Raw genomic sequence first — 14,599 nt, forward strand, 5'->3', positions numbered from 1 at the left:
TTTCAAAAGTGCTCTGAAACTGTGTTAGGAAATTACAATTCACTAAAGTACTATGGAAATTAAATTTTAATTATCATTAATATATCTTAGTCAAATATCTTTTATTTTAGGCCACACCCAGTGGTGCTCAGAGCTCATGTTTCACTCTGTGCTCAAGGATCACTTTTAGCAGAGCTCCTGTGACCCTCTGACATGCTGGGGACTGAACCCGGGTTGGCTGCATCCAAGGCAAACACACCCTATCCACTGTATCACCCACTCCCGCACAATCTCATTTTATTTAGGTTCTCACTATTTTAATATCACTGTAAGGGCCCGGAGAGATAGCACAGTGCTTGCCTTGCAAGCAGCGATCCAGGACCAAAGGTGGTTGGTTCGAATCCCGGTGTCCAATATGGTCCCCTGTGCCTGCCAGGAGCTATTTCTGAGCAGACAGCCAGGAGTAACCCCTGAGCATCGCCAGGTGTGGCCCAAAAACCAATAATAATAATAATAATAATAATAATAATATCACTGTAAAATGTATGTCCAAATATAACACTAATTCGTCATTAAAATCTGAGTTACTTTTCATCACAAATGGAGATTAATGTTTCCAGAAAACATAACTGAATGCTTATTTAATATGGTATTATAGCCAGATAAAGAGAATAAAAAATATGGCACAGAATAAGTGATTGTCTAAAAACTACATCTATAGTTACTGTTTAAAATTGCACTAAAGAACTAGAACAATAGTAATAAGTTTTACTTTAAAATTGCTTTAATGTTGCTACCTTTTAATTGTCCTTTCCTGAACAATTTGCTTCTCTAAAGCAGCTATGTGGTTTACCTTAGACATCAATAAGAATTCCATGTTTGGAAGACATAATTTGTCTGGTTCCTGTAAAATACATAACAATAGAACAGATGTGAGGTAAAGATGCTGTGATTATTACATAAAGCCAGAATGGCAAAGGAGAAGTTTTTCCAAATGGGCATAGCCATAAGCCATGTCGAATTCCATCTCGAATATGATGTGAGGTCCAGGATATAAATAACATCCAAGGTAGGAAGCACCAGGAGTCTTTGAGCTTGAACAGGTGCATAGTAAACTTCAGGGTCAAGACTGCAACAGGTATCACAGTAGAGCAATGGAGGAAAGGTCTTCGTGGAAGATTCAAAGCAGCCTGGGGTGGAAAAGATGAAGAGGAGTAGCTGGTAGCATTTCCTTGTTGGCCAACCGTATTTTACAGGTGCATATAACTATTGTAAAATATCCCCCAGTTTATTGGAAAAAGCAAGGGAAACAGTTTCTTTCTTTCTTTTTTTTTTCTTTCGGTCACATCTGGCAGCGCTCAGGGGTCACTCCTGGCTCGGTGCTCATAAATCGCCCCTGGCAAGCACGGGGGACCATATGGGATGCCGGGAGTCAAACCACCATCCTTCTGGATGTAAGGCAAACACCCTATCTCCAGGCTATCTCTCCAGCCCCATGGGAAACAGTTTCTATGCCACCTCTGAATGAATTTAGGCACTGAATTTGCCCTATAATTCCAAGATGAGAAAGAGTGAACAGGATGGGGAGATGCTCAAAGGCTGGATGCAAATTTGGCAAGTAGGAGCTCCACATTTAATGCTTACCCAGGCACCTAATCCCCGGCCCCAAAACACTGAGCCAAAAGTAGCCCATATATCTTCAGAGTTTCACTCAAAATAAAATTAAATAAAAGGTGTCAGCAGGATATCATATGCATTAAATGAAAGCAAAATTTCAAACTTCCAAACACGGAAGTTTCCTATTACTTGCTTAGAAAAAAAAACAACCAATAACACAATACAAATGTAATTTATATCCAGATGTAAAGTTTTTTGTACTTTTGTAAAGAATTGTCTGGTATGTTAAAAAAAATGTACAATTGAGGGGCCTGAAAGATAGCACAGCAGTAGGGCATTTGCTTTGCATGTAGATGGATGGTGGTTCGAATCCTGACATCCCATATGGTCCCCTGAGCATGCCAGGATCGATTTCTGAGCAGAAAGCCAGGAGTAACCCCTGAGCACCGCTGCGTGTGACTCAAGAAACCAAAAAAAAAAAAGAAAAATTACAATTGATTAAAATAATATTTAGTAAGATAACAGAGGATTACTTTTGCTATTTTTACTGTAAGTGCTTTACATTAGCCTTTTTGAATACTTTCACTTTGCAACATTTTGGTATCTGGATGACCAGTATTTGAGTCCAGCTGTCCTTTTTTTTTTTTTGAAACTTGCACTCTAGTACTGAGCTTACAGCTTTTGCCTAGACTCCCATGATTATTTGGGGGTCGGGGAGCACATCCAGTGGTGCTCTGTCTTCAGAAATCACTCCTGGGGCCAGAGAAATAGCACAGCAGTAGGGCATTTGCCTTGCACACGGCTGGACGAACCTGGGTTTGATTCCCGGCATCCTATATGGTTCCCTGAGTCTGCCAGGAGTGATTTCTGAGTGCAGAGCCAAAAGTAACCCCTGAGCACCACTGGATGTGACCAAAACAAACAAACAGAAAAGAAGTCACTCCTGGTAGTCTCAGAGGACCATACAGGATGCCAGGGATCAAAGCTGAGTTGCCCTACCCACTGTGCTATCTCTCTGACCCCTTGACTCGAATTATTTAACCAGGCAGGCTAACCCTTCCTTAAAAGTTGGCCAAATGCATCCTATGTAAAGCCAGCACAAAACTCCTCAGATATGGTATGCCCTTTCTTTGTGCATGTCCATAGCATCTCCATGGCACACAAATGGTAAGCAACAAGTTGGCCTGCATTTTCTCCTCAAGCCCCAACACGGTGTGCATCTTTAGGGAAGTACTAAATGCTTCAATGAGTTTAACTTGATTGGGTTTTGTAATAATTAATTTTCTTATTTATATAGTGTGAGGAATCAAACCCATGCATGCAAAGTTCGCAACATTATTATTTAGCCACTTACTGCTGGCCTAGCCCATTTGATTAATTAATTTTGGGAGGTTTTATTGGCCACACACGACTGTGCTCAGAGATTACTCCTGGCTCTGCACTCAGAAATAGCCCCTGGCAGGTTTGGGAGGCCATATGGGATGCAGGGAATCAAACCTGGGTCTGTCCCAGGTGGGCCACATGCAAGGTAAATGCAAGTGCTATTGCTCCAGCCTCAGCCCATCTGTTTTTGTTGTTGTTGGTTTTACCAGCAGCGCTCAGAGTTACTCCTGGCTCTGCGCTCAGAAATCGCTCCTGGCAGGCATGGGGGACCATACGGGATACTGGGATTTGAACCACCGTCCATCCTGGATGGGCTGCTTGTGAGGCAAAATCCCTACAGCTGTGCTATCTATCTGGCCCCAGCCCATCTGTTTTAAAATAAAGTTAATCAGAAAGCCAGGAGTAAGCCTGATGATAGCCACATGGGTGCGCTCCCCAACCAAAACAAATATATTAACAATCAAATGAAATAAAATCAGGCTAATCTCTGGCTGTCAAGACCATTATGGTGGAGTAAAAGAAAAGTCAGACCAGAAAAAAGAAACATGTACAAAAAAAAAAAATAAGAAACATGTACGTGTCTTACCTTTAGAGAGAGGGATCCAGCTAGACAAAAGTGGTCCACATCAATAACAGAGGCTAGAAGTCCAGCTAAAATAATTTCTCCAAAGTCCGTCTTCTTTTTAATTCCAATGACAACTGCCCACGACCACATGCCAATCACACAGTGCGCTGCATTATCCGAGAGGGCACGAAGCCAGTCGTTTTGCTGAATTACAGAAAACTGAAGAAGTTTGTCAATCACCAGGCAAAACAGGCCCAGGCCTAGGCTGGAAAGAAGAGACTCAGTGCTGCAAGACTGCAGGAGAGCCCGGGTCTTCTCCATCTCTGACGCCATCCCCAAAGTGTGCCAGTCAGTGCGCATTGGAAGCCATCTGGGGACTGCCGGTTCGCAGCTGTGAACACCCCTGGTGCTGCTAAGCGGGAGAGCAGAGTGATGTTTAAGCAAAAGGACACAGCAACAATTTCACAAACATGTCTGAATCCAAGTTTTACCTGGTAGTTTCTTTATTTTGTTGTTTGTTTTGTTTTGTTTTTTGGGCCACAAGTGCTCAAGGGTTACTCCTGGCTCTGGGCTCAGAAATCGATCCTGGCAGGCAGGGGTGTGGGGGGCGGGATGGGGAATCATATGGGATGCCTGGAATCGAACCCAGGTCTGTAATGGGTTGGCCTATATGGCAAACACCCTACCGCTGTGCTATCTCTCTGGTCCCCTGGTAGTTTCTTTTTTTGTTTGTTTTGGTCTTGGTTTTTGGGACACACCCAATGGAGCTTAGGGTTACTCCTGGCTCTGGGCTCAGAAATTGCTCCTGGCAGGCTCTGAGGACCAATTGGGATGCCTGCAATCAAGCCCAGTCCTGCCACATGCAAAACAACCACCCTACTACTGTGCTATCAATCCTGCCCCTACTGGTAGTTTCTTTTTGAAAAGAAATAATGCTGGGCCTGGAGAGATAACACAGCGGCGTTTGCCTTGCAAGCAGCCGATCCAGGACCAAAGGTGGTTGGTTCAAATCCCGGTGTCCCATATGGTCCCCCGTGCCTGCCAGGAGCTATTTCTGAGCAGACAGCCAGGAGTAACCCCTGAGCAACGCCGGGTGTGGCCCAAAAACAAACAAACAAACAAACAAAAAAGAAATAATCCTGTTGGACAGCTTCATAGAGTGTAACCAATCATAGCAAAAATAAGTATGGTGTGGAAATATAAGCCCAGGTTGCTGTGTAATAAGCACTAGGTTTGCTGTCCTTGATGGGGAAGATCTCTAGCTACTCTAAGGAGATATACTGATATACCCTGTTAAATATAAAAGCTGTGATACAGAAGACGTGTAGGGTCTGGCATGCTACTATTACAAGCAAGAGCTCAGAGCTGATAATTATCTGCGCAACTACACAAGACATTTATTTTATAAACATGAATCATAAAAATACTATTTTAATAGGGGTGAACATAAAAAGTAAAAAGCCCAGGAGTGAACCTGAAAGCAAATCTTTTACTCCAATTATAGCCTTCAGAAGGTTGCAAATCACTCTGAATCATCCAGCTAAGTCTTCATATACACAGTGAGCTAATAGTTTATCTCCAAGTTTTGGGGTAGTGTAATTGTTTTTTTTAATTTTAAGAAAGGAATCATGGGCCCGGAGAGATGGCACAGTGGTGTTTGCCTTGCAAGCAGCCGATCCAGGACCAAAGGTGGTTGGTTCAAATCCCGGTGTCCCATATGGTCCCCCGTGCCTGCCAGGAGCTATTTCTGAGCAGACAGCCAGGTGTAATCCCTGAGCACCGCCGGGTGTGGCCCAAAAACCCTCATTATATAAAGTGCCAATCACAAGCCCTTCAAGAGACTCATATGTTATCTTCTGTTTCCTCCCCCTTAAGAGACACTAGATATCCAAATTTTCACCATTATCTTTCTGGTATTCTTTATTAAAAAATCATTTTCTAGGGGCCGGAGCAATAGCACAACAGTGAGGTGTTTGCCTTGCACGTGGTGAACACAGGATGGACCCTGGTTCCAATCCCGGCATCCCATATGGCCCCCCGAGCCTGCCAGGAGAAACTCCTGAGCAGTGTCTGTGTGACCCAAAAAATAAAAAGTAAAAAAAAAAAATTTATTTTTCAAATCATTTTCTATTATAGAGTAGGTAATACAGGTTAAAATAGTGTTGAAGCTTATAGTCTTGATGTATATCTTATGTCTCCTTAATTTAACAGAATACCTAGTGATCTAATTATATATCACTGTGTATTGTTAATGATCTTGACTTGAGTGTTATTTCTTTTTTTGGTTTTTGGGTCACAGCCGGCAGCGCTCAGGGATTCCTCCTGGCTCCACGCTCAGAGATCGCTCCTGGCAGGCTCGGGGACCATATGGGATGCTGAGGATTCGAACCACCATCCTTCTGCATGCAAGGCAAACGCCTTACCTCCATGCTATCTCTCCGGACTCTTGGGTGTTATTTCTGCTAAGGAAAAATAAGAGCTAACAAATTCCCAGAAACGTTATCTTCTGCTTCAAACCAATCTGACCTCCACCTCCCAAATATTTACAAAAACCTGAGATTTAAAAATCATGCTTTAAAATTCTATAACTGAGAGGCTAGAGCAGGTACAGCAGGTAGGACACTTGCCTTGTATGCAGCCGACCCGGGTTCGATCCTTATATGTTCCCCTGAGCCCACCTGGATTAAGTCTCGCTTGCAGAGCCAGAAGTAAGCCCTGAGTAAATTGGGTATGCTCCCCCCAATTATGTAACTGGCTTGATCATGCCTTTCCTAACAAGTTACACTGAACAGTAGTTGCTGCTACGAGCAAATCCCAAAATCGAATACAGCTAATTTGCAAATAAAAATTCCGTTCACTTTCATAGAAACTTTATAGCCTGCATATAAAAATCTTTATTTCCCACTACAATCGTAATAAAACGTACAATCTTTAACTTTTACTTGTTTGCTTTGGGGCCACACCTGGCGCTGCGCAGGTCGCTGAAGGCAATGCTCCAGGGGTGGGGTTAAAGGTCACTGGGAGCTGATCATCAACCCTGCCTTCGATTTCCAAGTCTCCTGTAATTCTATCCTAAGGTTGAGGTGATGCAATGAGATTCTTTTTTATTTTTTTAAGTCAATAAAGAAAACAGGTCAGAGGGCTGGAGATGTGGCGCAAGCGGGAGGGCGTCTGCCTTGGGCGTGTTAGTCTAGGACAGACCGGGGTTCGATTCCTCGGCGTCCCATAGGGTGCCCCAAGCCAGGTCGATTTCTGAGCACAGAGCCAGGAGGAATCCCAGAGCGTCACAGGGTGTGGCCCCCAAACCAAAAACCAAACCAAACAGGCCAGGAAACCTTTCGACACCTGTAGGACAGGAGGGCCCAATTGCACGCTCACTACCAAAGACCTAGAAAGGCTCTGAAGCCCCAACGGCAGCACCAGGGAGCTTCCACGAAGCTACCAACACCTCCACCTGGCCTGGCCTTGCCAGAAACATACACTTTCCAGGAGCCCCAGGGTCGCCCGCCCCTCGCCTCGGAGGGCTTGGCCACGCCCCTTCTCCCGCACCATAGAGACACCCGCCGCCGCCGCCCAGAGCGTCTCCAGAAGCCGCGCTGACCGAGAGGACGCTGGGATATCGTCGCCGGTCAGAGCCGCCGGGAACCCCCAGTGAGTGTTTTCCTGGGCTGCGCGGAAGGCAGCCACGCGGAGCTCGTCCCCGACCCTGGGAAAGCGCCCGCGTCGTGGTCTTCCGGCCAACGGGAGGATTCCTGCTCGGCACGGCGGGCCAGCAGCTACTGTCGCCTCCGTGACACCCGCTCACCCCACTCACCCGGCACCCCGCCGTCTGCCTGCGGTGGCGACGCTGCCTCACCGGGTGTCGGGCGCTCGGGCCTCCTGAGTGGCCTCCTGGGCGGGGAGCCATGGGGCATCCGGGGCCCCAGGCAGCGCGGGCTCCGGCTTCCTGCAGGGGCCCCTGCCCAGCCGCTGTCCGAGGTGTCTCGAGACCGAGGCGACCTGACGCGCCTCCGCGGCCCTCTGCCGCCCCCTTGGGGATTTCTTGGGAACTACACCGCCACCGCCAGTGGGTCCTGGGGACAAGCGGCGTGGCCAGGCTCAGGACCATTGCCTTGCACGCGGCTGATCCAGGATGGGCCGCGGTTCGATCCCCCGGCGTCCCAGATGGACCCCCAAGCCAGGAGCGATTTCTGAGCGCATAGCCAGGAGGAACCCCTGAGCGTCATTTGGTGTAGGCCAAAAACAAACAAAAAGAAGAGGATCAGTAGCTTGTTTTCTTTCTTTTTTTTTTTTATTCTTTTTTTCTTCAAAGGAATGAAGGAAAAGAGAGAGGGAGGGAGATATGGGGGGGGAGGAAGGAAGGGAGGGGAAGAAAAGAAGGAAGGAGGGGAAGAAGGAAGGAAGGAAGAAAGGAAGGAAGGAAGGAAGGAAGGAAGAAAGGAAGGAAGGAAAGAAGGAAGGAAAGGCAGTAAGGAGGGAAGGAAGGAAGGGAAGGAAGGAGGAAGGAAGGGAAGAAGGAAGGAAGGAAGGGAAGGCAGGCAGAAAGGAGGACAGTAGCTTGTTTTCTAAGGCACATGCCTCTTACCCATTCCTGGAGGGACCAGCAGGGTCCCATCCCTTTACCTGGACTATTGCAATGAGACCGTAGAGGCCAATATGGCTGCATGGGGAAGTAATTTCCCCATCGGGGACCGCATGTGACATGCTTGTGTGTACGAAGGGATCGACCCCTTGTGTGTTTGCCACTGCTTTTGCAAACCCAGATGAGTTTTACAGCATGGTCATTCTACCCCAGTTGTTATACCTGGTGGAAGAAGGTGGGTAAGAACAAATTGAGCAGTTATCATCCCCTCAGGAAGAGGGCCTTCCCCCTTATTTCAGCTCTTGTAGCAACTGGAGAGTAGCCTCCCTTGTCAAGGGAGAAGAGCAACTTAAAACAACTGTCCCAACAAATGGACGCTGATCTAATAACGATATCATTTTTCTATCAGAACAAGTTGCCTCCCTAGCTGAAGTTGCTCTCCAGAATAGGCAGGAACTGGACCAACTTGCTTATTCCTGAAGAAAGGAGGGCTGTGTATGGCTCTGGAGGAGCAGTGTTCTTTCTATGCCAAGTTAGGGGTTATCCGTGAGACACTGCAGCAAGTGACAGCTAGTTTGCAGGAGTGGGAAAGGCTATGGAAAGATTCTGCCTCTTGGTATGAACAGTGATTCACTCGATCACCCTGAAAATCACCCTGACTGGGCCATTGCTCATTTTTTTTAAATTTTCTCATCCGTTTTATTCAGGTACACGTAGGTACAGTTAAGATGTTTGTGCTGCTCATCTGGAGGCTAGCTCTAGCTGGCATGGGGTTTGGGGAGACCCCATGTCGAAGGCCTTCTCCCTAACTTGGGTGCGCTGGGAGCTTTGATAGGCCCCCAGCCATCCCCTCTTCTTCCCCTGGCCTCCAGTCCTTCCCTGGGTTCTAGCCCAGGCGGCCAGAAATGGTGGGTCCTAACTTGGGGTGTGCTGAGATTTGCTCGGTTGCACTAAGTTTGTCACTGGCAATTTCTGACCAGTCTACATGTAGAAAATCGCGTGGGGGCTAATACCCCCACGCACACTGCATGTATTAAGAGTATTCCCTATCCTTATGTTTTGAATATCCAGAATGCCATTTTGTATTCTGCCCTTTCCCACACCCCTACAAAGCTCATTTTTACTCAACTCTCTCACCGCCCCCAAACATCACTAACCCACATTACTCTTTTCAACTTCAGTACTGCACAATCCTAATCAGACCAAAGCCGTGCATTGTGTGTAACAACCCCAACTATTTCAAAAGACATAAAATGGACACGTATTTCTTTTGAATACTTTGTGTTTTTTTTCTGACAGCTATAAGTCTTACTATTCTCTTATACAGTGATGATTCTAACCACTTTTTATCTTTTCTTCTCTTTATGAGCTGTTCAATAAGGAATTTTGGTGAAAGAGTCCCCCAGTTTAATGCTTTTGATTGAACCATGTCATGGGGATTGTTGGTCTTGTTCTTATGGCCCCCATATGTGCCAATAACGCCACGTGGCATTGTTCCTTTTTTGCATAGGCACATTAAAATGGGAAAATACTATACATACAAATAAGATCTTATCTAATAGAGATTGGAACACACAAATCTTGTAGTGCAAAGGGACCTTACACCCTGAACATTGACATAATGACCTGGCACAGGCCTCAGAAGAATGGGCATTTTCCATTCACCCCTGAACCAGGGAAGCCATCCACAAAACATCCAAGTTTGTTTATAACATCACCTGGAAGCAATCCTCTACCACGGAAGACCCTACCACTGCTCAGACATCGACCTGCTCAAAAGAGACTTCCCTTAACACTGAGAAGACTTAATAACAACAATGACCTGCTTAAAGGACGGTCCTCTCTGCATTGCTCTTTAATAGTGAGGTAAAACGAGAGGACGCTCCACATCCTGACTTCAATGTAGTGTAGGATATGCAGATTCCAGGATCTTTAATACAGAAACATGATACCAACAACAGACTGTGTGAAAAATAAAATCGTGTTGGCACTACAGACAATATCTTGGATTGAACAATCTAGCTTGCCTGGAGCCTAGAGTTGGTCTTATGCCAAGAAACTTCAGGGGTAGGGTCTCTCTGTATTTAGGCCAAGGTTATTCCCCTCAGTTTGGTGGGCCTATGCAAACAATTGCCACCCTAATACCGTTTTTACTGTGCTCCTTTGACTCTAATCCTTAAAAAAAAACCACTTAAACTTTTGAGGTTAACTTAAACTAATATGCATGTACATGGAAATGTAAAAGGAGTTACATAAGTTTTATGGCTTTAGATTGCCTTGTGTGCTGCTAAGAAATATTATAATGTATTACAATCTGGGGACTTGAAGGACAAAGTAATTGCACATGGATTCTGTTTTATTTATCTTAATGTTCTTTGGCTGAAAGTTCAGTTAAGATATCAGCAAGGGGACTTCTGAGAATTATGTTATGGGTGATTGTCCTTCCACTGTAACTTTACCTTATCCTCTTTCTTTGCATCTTTGTTCTCATAATTAAAAATAAAAAATTAAGGGCCCGGAGAGATAGCACAGCGGTGTTTGCCTTGCAAGCAGCCGATCCAGGACCAAAGGTGGTTGGTTCGAATCCGGTGTCCCATATGGTCCCCCATGCCTGCCAGGAGCTATTTCTGAGCAGACAGCCAGGAGTAACCCCTGAGCACCACTGGATGTGGCCCAAAAACCAAAAAAAAAAAAAATAAAAAATAAAAATAAAATTTAAAAAAAAGACGAAAAAAAAAAGATGTTTGTGCTGGGCCGGAGTGGTGATGCAAGCGGTAAGGCGTCTGCCTTGCCAGTGCTAGCCTACGATGGACCGCGGTTCGGTCCCTCAGCGTCCCATATGGTCCCCCAAGCTAGGAGTGATTTCTGAGCACATGGCCAGGGGTAACCCCTGAGCGTCACCAGGTGTGCCACTCCCTCCCAAAAGAGATGCTTGTGCCAAGGTCCCAGTATATGCCCATAAGTTTAGGGATGAGGAAGAAGAACCTCAAAGAGAGTCAAAGATTTGACTCAGGTTCATAAGAGAAGGGAATGTGGGATCCTGGGTTTTGAACAAAGAGGAATGTCATTTTGTAAGGACTACATGCTCAAGCCTATTTCCATTAATACCACCACATGCTACCTAGCCATATATATCAGGGAAGGACACAAGGGAGCAGTAGGAAGTTACTCCTAGATACCAGCCAATCATTTTAAAGATCAAAAGCTAAACCTCCCTGTATAAGTCGATTCATGATCATGGGCAGGGTTTTTCTTCTTTTGTGGGGGTGGGGTCCACACTCGGCAGCGCTTAGGGGTTAATCCTGGCTCTACACTCAGAAATCGCCCCTAGCTGGCACGGAGGACCATATGGGATGCCAGGATTTGAACCACAGTCTTTCTACATGAAAGGCAAACGCCTTGCCTCCATGCTATCTCTCCGGCCCCTGTCTTCTATACTTAGAACTGTTAGAGCTGTTGCTAGGATTAGTTCTGTTCAGCTTTAAAAAAAAAAAAAAAAAAAAAAAAAAAGCCTGTTTGTAGAGACTATGGCCAGGAACCCATCAGGGTCCCCCAGTGGTGGCTGTTTTTAGCATGCTTGACACTGGCTCAGAGGAAAATGACTTTTCATCCTTTCTTCCCAGTTTCTGAAAGCAAGTATTACATGAAAAGCAAGGGAAGTAGTGAAATTGAATACTTTGAAGAGATCAAAAAATCAACTCTTCAGTCTCAAGAAAACTCCTAGAATAGCCACAGAACCTTAAAGTGTGGTTCAGTTTCTTGATGATAAAAGTCTTTGTTTCTTGCCACATTCTTCAGTTCTTCTCCAATGAAGAAGGCTTAAAATCCAGGGAGAAAAAAAATTTTTTTTTGGGGGGGGGTCACACTTGGCAGCGCTCAGGGGTTACTCCTGGCTCTGAGTTCAGAAATCGCTTCTGGCAGGCTCGGGGGACCCTATGGGATGGTGAGGATGGAATCCATGTCCCTCCTGGGTCAGCCGTGTGCAAGGCAAATGCCCTACTGCTGTGCTATCACTCTGGCCCCAGAGGGAGGAAATACTTGTTATAATTCCAAAAGTTTATAAAATCTTATCACCAAATAATCATTATATAGGATGCTTTTCATCATGCAAGAACTTCGACTAAGTCATATTTAGCATTGCCATTATGGCAAGCCCAGTACCCTTACTAAAATCTAGGCTTTCTAAGAAAAGAAATTAAATAGAGGCTACACCCAACAATACTGAGGCTTTGATCTACATGCAGGAGATTGGCTTCAAGACCTGTGATCTAACACTTAAGTCATATCATAGGCCCCTTTAGAACTTCTGAAGGACAATATCGATGGCTTCTTTGCAATGAAAACAAAAGGGAATTTAGTTCTTTTCTCTATAGTCGTTTTACTGCATAAAGACACAAGGCAGCCTTTTCTAGCTTTTATAATTATCTTTGGTTACAGCAGATGATACCTGGGGATTACTTTTGGCTCTGCACTCAAGAATTACTCCTGGCAGTCCTCAGGGTCAGTGATCAAACCCAGATCAGCCGCATGCAAGGCAAGCTACCTACCTTGTTGTATTAGACACACTGGCCCCAAGTTTTTGTTTTTCTTATGCCATACCCAGCTGGCTCTGCATTCAGAAATTGCTCCTGGAAAGCTCAGGGGCCCATATGGGATGCCGGGAATTGAACTAGGGTCCATCCTGTGTTGGCTGCATGCAAGGCAAATGCCCTACTACCACTGTGCTATCGCTCTGCCACCCCCTCAGGATTTTTAAATTATCTCAATTTTCTCATATTTTTTCTCTCATACTTTTATTGTAAAATAGTCAAAAGAGACAATAGCAAATAATCAGATGTACACATTCAACATATTTTAAACAATGTAAAACATCCTGATTGACAGTGAATGCTTCACAAAAGCCACACTATATTTTTCCTCATAAATCTAAAGAACTTCAAAGCAATCCTTTATTAATAACATAAATATTTCAAGATTTATAGTTAAATAGTTCACTCAAAATAATCCTTTATTAATAATATCAAATATTTCAAGATTTACATTTAAATACATTCACTGCAGTATAAATTCACAGTAGCCAAGATCTGGGACAATCCCCTAAATATCCAAGAACAGATTACCGGATTAAGAAAGTCTGATAACGGGGAAAAAAATGAACAGACCTTTCCTTAAAGAAGAAATACAGATGGCCATGACATATGACCAAAAAGATGTTCCACATCATTAATCATCGGGGAGATGCAAATCAACCATGAAATATTTCACATCACAGAGACTGACATACATCACAAAGAACAAGAACCACTAAACTGGTACAGATATAGGGAGAAAGGAGCTTTCATCTATTGCTTATGGGAATGTAGACTGGTCCAACCTTTTTGGAAAAGAATATGGATATTCCTCAAAAAACTATAAATTGAGCTTCCATAAGATAGGTAATATCACTCCTGAGGATATATCGTAGGAACCCAAATACACAATACAGAAATGCCCTCTGCACTCTTATGTTCATTGTAGCATTATTTACAATAGCCAGAATTGGGAAGCAATCCAAGTGCCCAAGAACAAAAGAGTAGCTAAAGAAACTGGTACATCTACACAATGGAATACTACACAACTATTTAGGAAAAATGAAGTAATGATTTTCTTATATATGGATGGATATGGAGGGTGTTATGCTGAGTGAAATGAGTCAGAGTGAGGGGGATAGACATAGAATAATCTCATTCATTTGTGGGACAGAAGGGGAAAAAAGATAGTATGGTAATAATTTTCAGAGACAAAAGAGAAGGTTCAGAAGGAACTGTCCATGGTAGGAAACTTGCCACAAATAGAGGAACAGCAGTTAGGGCAGAGAAGGGACCACTATGACAATGACAGTTGGAATTGATCACTCTGGACAATAAGAGTGTTGAATGGAGATTAAGTGATATGTATGGTACTCCTTCATTATTTAACAATAGTGCAAACTACAGTGTCCAAATGAAAAAAATAAGGGGAGGGAGGGAGAGAGCGACAGAGACAGAAAGACAGACAGAGAGAGAAGAAAGAAAATAATAAAATGTCTGCCCTGAGGCAGGCAGGGGGGAGGGTGGGAAAGAAACTGGGGACATTGGTAGCAAGAAATGTTCATGGATGAAGGGTATCCGCATTGTAAGACTGAAACTAAATCATGAACAAAAGGGGGGAAAAATTTTATGGTACATATACATAATGGAATGCTGCTAAACTATAAGAAAAGGCAGCTTTTCTTTGTAGTGTAATTTGCAGCTACATGGATGGATCTGGAGAGTATTATGTTGAGTGAAATTAAGAGAGGAACAGATAAAGAATAATCTCATATGTAGTATATTAAGTAACAGTAAAGAAACAACAAATACTAAAAGGCAACAGAAACACAACTGGACTTTAATAGGAAGTATATCACTGTAGGAAGGTTGGAGGAATGAGGTGGGACACTGGAAAATGGTGGA

General features: G+C 44.3%; 1 protein-coding gene across 1 annotated transcript; it reads right to left on the reverse strand.

Moving 5' to 3' along the window:
- Positions 1-548: 548 nt before the first annotated feature.
- On the reverse strand, positions 549-3,928 carry TMEM267 (transmembrane protein 267). The gene is made up of 2 exons (XM_049768248.1): positions 3,566-3,928; positions 549-1,169 (listed from the first exon to the last, which is right to left on the reverse strand). Exons 1-2 carry the CDS (start codon positions 3,902-3,904, stop codon positions 834-836), a joined length of 675 nt encoding a protein of 224 aa, XP_049624205.1. The 5' UTR covers positions 3,905-3,928; the 3' UTR covers positions 549-833.
- Between the last annotated feature and the right edge of the window lie 10,671 nt (positions 3,929-14,599).

Source organism: Suncus etruscus, chromosome 2 (genome assembly GCF_024139225.1).
Source record: "Suncus etruscus isolate mSunEtr1 chromosome 2, mSunEtr1.pri.cur, whole genome shotgun sequence".
NCBI classification, from domain to species: domain Eukaryota; kingdom Metazoa; phylum Chordata; class Mammalia; order Eulipotyphla; family Soricidae; genus Suncus; species Suncus etruscus.

Excerpts from the sequence above, each read along its gene's own strand:
- TMEM267 (XM_049768248.1), bottom strand. The coding sequence starts at position 3,904 with ATGCGCACTGACTGGCACACTTTGGGGATGGCGTCAGAGATGGAGAAG. Across the intron at positions 1,170-3,565 it reads CTGGATCCCTCTCTCTAAAG|GCTGCTTTGAATCTTCCACG; the intron begins GTAAGACACGTA and ends TTTCCACCCCAG.